This window comes from Notothenia coriiceps, unplaced genomic scaffold (genome assembly GCF_000735185.1).
Source record: "Notothenia coriiceps isolate Sejong01 unplaced genomic scaffold, NC01 NC01_scaffold00032822, whole genome shotgun sequence".
In the NCBI taxonomy this organism is placed as follows: Eukaryota; Metazoa; Chordata; class Actinopteri; order Perciformes; family Nototheniidae; genus Notothenia; species Notothenia coriiceps.
This window is the reverse complement of record NW_011365523.1, coordinates 1-4726: the sequence shown is the minus strand read 5'-3', so window position 1 is coordinate 4726 and position 4726 is coordinate 1. Positions and strand designations below refer to the sequence as shown.

Below are 4726 nucleotides of genomic sequence, written 5' to 3'. Positions count from 1 at the left end.
TCACCTCGATGCAAAGAAGGCTGGAGATCTCTCCACCCTGTTTGACGTGGGAGGAATAGTGGGTAGGTGCTTTTGTTCAAACTTTAATATTTGTTATCTTGCTCTTATCTAGACAAAGAGACAGAGATTAGTGTGGGTGCTTGCATATACAGTAACTATTCTTCTATTTGCTAACTGTCTGCATTTATTCTCTGTGTGTGTGTGTTGCAGGGGGGATCCTCGCAGGAGTGATCTCTGATAAGCTGGAGAAGAGAGCCACCACCTGTGCAGTCATGCTGCTGCTGGCTGCTCCTACAGTGAGTGTTGTACATCAAACATAGTGGCTTCTAATTATGTTAGTAATTCAACATTGTTAGATTTCTTTTCCTTATGGTTCAGACTCACGGTTTAAACATGCTCCTCCTGCTGTGCTGCACTTAAAGCAAACTTTCTTAGTGAGGCCAAATGTGTTTGTTTGTTAGCAGCGGAGCGTTAGACAGATTACACAGTGTTTTTTGTTTGTGTCCATGAAGGGGAAAGGCGTATTTAGTGCTACTTGAAGCTCTTTCTGATAACCAAAGAGGCTCCAGCACAGTGTGGACCAATTAAAACCAAATATGCTCTTTACATTTCTCCTTTCACTTGAAATGAAGGTAACATCAGGCTGGTGTACATGTGAACAGTGATTGAGCATGTGAGTGTTTGACCCTCGTGTTTTCTCTCTGTCCTGCAGCTGTATGGCTTCTCCATGATCAGCGAGTTTGGGTTTGGGCCAACCATCGGTAAGATCCTCTCTCTGCTGAGGACAGGATGTCCATTAGTGTTTATTCACTGATTCTTTAGAGAAGCAATGGGTTGTGGGTTATCAAAATAAAGCTTTTTGTGGTTTCAGAAAAAAACTACACCAATGCTGTTGTTATGTGCTCATTTAATGAATGGCTTTGTTTTGGTAGAGGTGGGGGAGTTGAATTCATACAGATTTATTTAGTATTAAGTGATAATTAAAAAGGTTTTTTATGATGCAAAAAGGACCTTGTTCAAACAAAAAATATTTTGCATGCACTTTTATTTCGTTTTAGAAATACACTTCAGAATATAGTGAGTCCCTTCCTACAGTGAGGGAAAGCAGTGACCTTTACCAGAAGCTCTGGTGGGGACAGGATGTGCAGAAAGGAGTAACCTCTGACCTAACCTTTTCTCAATGATATGGTCAAATCAAAAACAAAATGTTTACACACTCCTTCCCAGTTGTTTGGTTTGTAAAAGTAAAGCTTTTCAGATAGGTTTGTGTTTTAATAATTCTGTCTTCTCTTAACAGTCCTGAACACAGTTTAGGATTTATATTACTATATCAACAGACATACCAACACACCAGCAAATCATCCCTCTGTGGGTCCAGCTGCTATTTATGGATCCAGATGAATGAGGTCCCATGATGACCTGGCTAAATTGATCCCATGCTCATTGGTTGATACGTTTTAATGAGCATCAGCGTCTCATTCAGACACTGGCTCCCTGACGACTCTTTAATCATTCATACCTCACAATACCTGCTGGGAGTTTGTGATGACATGGTGTGATAGAGCAGAGGGTGAGCTGCAGTATCAATATAGCAACACACTCTGACATCAGGGAAGCATAGCTGCTGCTGTACTGCTCTCAGCTCCAAACTGAAGCACCATACACTTGATCAAAATGCCAGATATATGTTCAGCATGAGGGGGAATATTGAGTTAGAAAGGAGCACAGTGGACGTGGGTGGCTGTACTCCATAACTCCATGACTGTGTGTCTTCCAGCCATGCTGCTGGTTTGTGGAGGGTTAGTCAATGGACCATACTCCCTCATCACAACTGCAGTTTCTGCTGATTTGGTAAGTGTGTTTAACTCTAACTCCAGTCTGATGAATTGTACAGTTATAAACTAAATCAGCTCAGGTGCCCTCTTATTTCCTTCTTTGACCTTTGACTCTAGGGCACCCACAAGAGTCTGAAAGGCAACGCCAGAGCGTTGTCCACTGTGACTGCCATCATCGATGGCACAGGATCTATAGGTCAGTATCACTAATCAACACGCGTGTCTGTACTGAAACACAGAGTGAAGAACCAAGCAGCACATTGTGAGACTTCCTGCTCACACAAGTTATAAAAGACAACACGAGAAGACGGTGGTGCGAAAACACACAGATCTAATTCAAAAATAGCAAATGTTTCTCAATATCAAAATGCTAAGATAAAGCTAACCAACAATGTGTCCGTCCTACCATCACTATCACCGACATTAGATGTGAATGATCTGCTCAGTGGTGTTCAACTTCACATATCTTCTCTTACCCCTCAGTCTAATGTTAAGATAATACACACTCACACCCTTTTGTTTGTGCTGTCAGGTGCAGCACTGGGACCCCTGCTGGCGGGGCTGCTGTCTGCAGGGGGGTGGGATCAGGTATTCTACATGCTGATGACTGCTGACTTCCTGGCTCTGTTGGTGAGTGTTTAAAAAGTCTGTTACAGCTGTTAGTCTGTTACAGCTGTCACTGATGTTTTGGAAATTACTGATGTTACTGAAGTTACTGATGTGACTGCTGTGACTGTTGTCACTGCTGTGACTGCTGTCACTGCCGTGACTGCTGTGACTGTTGTTACTGATGTGACTGCTGTGACTGCTGTGACTGATGTGAGTGCTGTGACTGCTGTGACTGATGTGACTGCTGTCCTCCAGTTGCTCTACAGTAGGTGTAGCTAGTTAACACAGTTGAGCATTTAGCATTTACAGAGCCAAAAAGCTCTGCTTGGTGGAGACCATAAACAGAGTGAATGTTGGACATAACATTCATCATGTGGACACAAAGATGACTCAAAATGATGTTGAATTGGCCATAATCACTTTATTAGGTGATCAGATACTTTGTTTTCAGCGTGTTCTGCTGCCCCCAAATCACCAAATAAAAGTAATCAATACATTAAGTTTTTGAATTCAGCACTAGAAAATAGGAATATGTTTCAAATAATGACTGGCTAATTGTTCATATTTAACTTTGTGTCTATGTGCAGTGCTTGTTACGGCTTGTGACAAAGGAGCTGACATCATCTAAATCCCCTCCCATCTCGGCTGTAGAGTAAGTCATGCTTCTGTCATAATTTCACTCAAGCTTCTGTTTCTATTGGATGATCTCGCCCATTTCTCACAGATGCTCCTAATGAATTCATTTGATTTAATATCTAAATGTCCATGTCAAATTGTTCTCCACTTATATTAAGTAGAAGTATTTAAAATGTAACTCAAAAGTCTCAATTTCTTTAAAAAACGAAATATGTTATACATTTGGAAGCTAGGAACAAATTGTTCATGCTTCAAAAGAAAACACATTTACTGGTGAGGGGCATTGAAACCTGAAAGAAGGGATTCTGGAAAAAGATCAGGGCGGAGAGGGAACAGTGTTTGTGTCTGAGTCAAATAAAAAATGTTCTTTGATTCTATAAACCATTTGTTTACCATTTAGGGAACTTTAATCTTCAGAAAAGGAAAAGGAAAACTAAAAAGAAGCAGTGTTATCAGATCTTGAATCAAATATATACTCTAAATGAAAGTAATAATCATTTTTTTTATTTAGGAGGAAAGTTGTTTATAGAACAAAAACGTTTTTTTACTCAAACACATACCCGTAAAACCAGAGAAACAGATCATTTTGATTTGGAATAGTTTAGAAATCAAGAGACCACTGCAAACTGAACATTCTGCAAAACAAGCAACACATTCACTGGAGAGTGGTGTATATAGATTTAAAAACAATATGTATCATTTGATAGCTTTCTCCTCTTTAGCGAAAACAACCTAAGGAGAAATAATGTTCATAAAACATTTTTATTCTGGAAAAAGATAAGGGCAGGGGGGTAGAGATTCTCCTAGAGAAAGTGTTTGTTTCTTCACTAGTTATTGAAAGGGACCTGAAGGCTATTCTTCTTCTCCTTCCCTGACAGCAATGGCTACACAGTAAAGGTGTAGCCATCACATTTTACAGGAATATCTTCAAGTGCCACAAGATGGCAACTCAATTCATCTTTATCGCAGGGGATTCATCATTTAATTTAACATTGCATACATTTATTGAGATATGATAGCCATCCAAGGCCATAGAATGTAAGATGAAGGATTGTTCTTCTGATTCACCAGCAGTAGAGTCCTATACTTCAGAGAACATGGTGCCACTATGAGAATCACTCATAGAAAAGAAGGCAAACTTCAGGATTGGATGGCACTTAAAGTTTTATTTCAGATGTAGGGGTCTTTTAGGATCTCCACTTTAGGACATGTTTAATATATCAGTGAAACCCTGCCTTGATTACTTTTTATTAAAGTATATAGAGCCTTCCTCAGTCATTGTGTTCTTCAAGGACAACAAGTTCAGTTTTCAGAGTGTGTTGCTCCACACTGTAAAACTTAATGACACCCTACTTATCAATATGGTGTTAATGTTTGTCTCTACTCCACAGGTTGAAGGAGCACTGAGCACTTTGATTGCACTGCCTCCACGATGAACACACACACACACACACACACACACACACACACACACACACACACACACACACACACACACACACACACACACACACACACAGTTTACATATTAAAAGTTGTGTTTCATTTAAGGTACTGTAATTCTACAAAAAAAGAATCATTAAATGTTGTGTTTAGCCTGTACTTCTATAGGTTTAACATCACATACTGTCTTTAAACATTACATC

General features: G+C 39.8%; 1 protein-coding gene across 1 annotated transcript; it reads left to right on the top strand.

Moving 5' to 3' along the window:
- The first annotated feature begins 6 nt into the window (after positions 1-6).
- On the top strand, positions 7-4675 carry LOC104961189 (glycerol-3-phosphate transporter-like). The gene is made up of 8 exons (XM_010789428.1): positions 7-62; positions 211-296; positions 713-761; positions 1778-1851; positions 1953-2031; positions 2368-2465; positions 3032-3096; positions 4472-4675. The coding sequence occupies exons 2-8, from the start codon at positions 273-275 to the stop codon at positions 4485-4487; spliced, it is 405 nt and encodes a 134-aa protein (XP_010787730.1). The 5' UTR covers positions 7-62; positions 211-272; the 3' UTR covers positions 4488-4675.
- The last annotated feature ends 51 nt before the right edge of the window (positions 4676-4726 follow it).

Coding starts and splice junctions, on each gene's coding strand:
- LOC104961189 (XM_010789428.1), top strand. CDS start 273: ATGCTGCTGCTGGCTGCTCCTACA. Junction 762..1,777: donor TGGGTTTGGGCCAACCATCG/GTAAGATCCTCT, acceptor TGTGTCTTCCAG/CCATGCTGCTGGTTTGTGGA. Junction 2,032..2,367: donor CGATGGCACAGGATCTATAG/GTCAGTATCACT, acceptor TTGTGCTGTCAG/GTGCAGCACTGGGACCCCTG.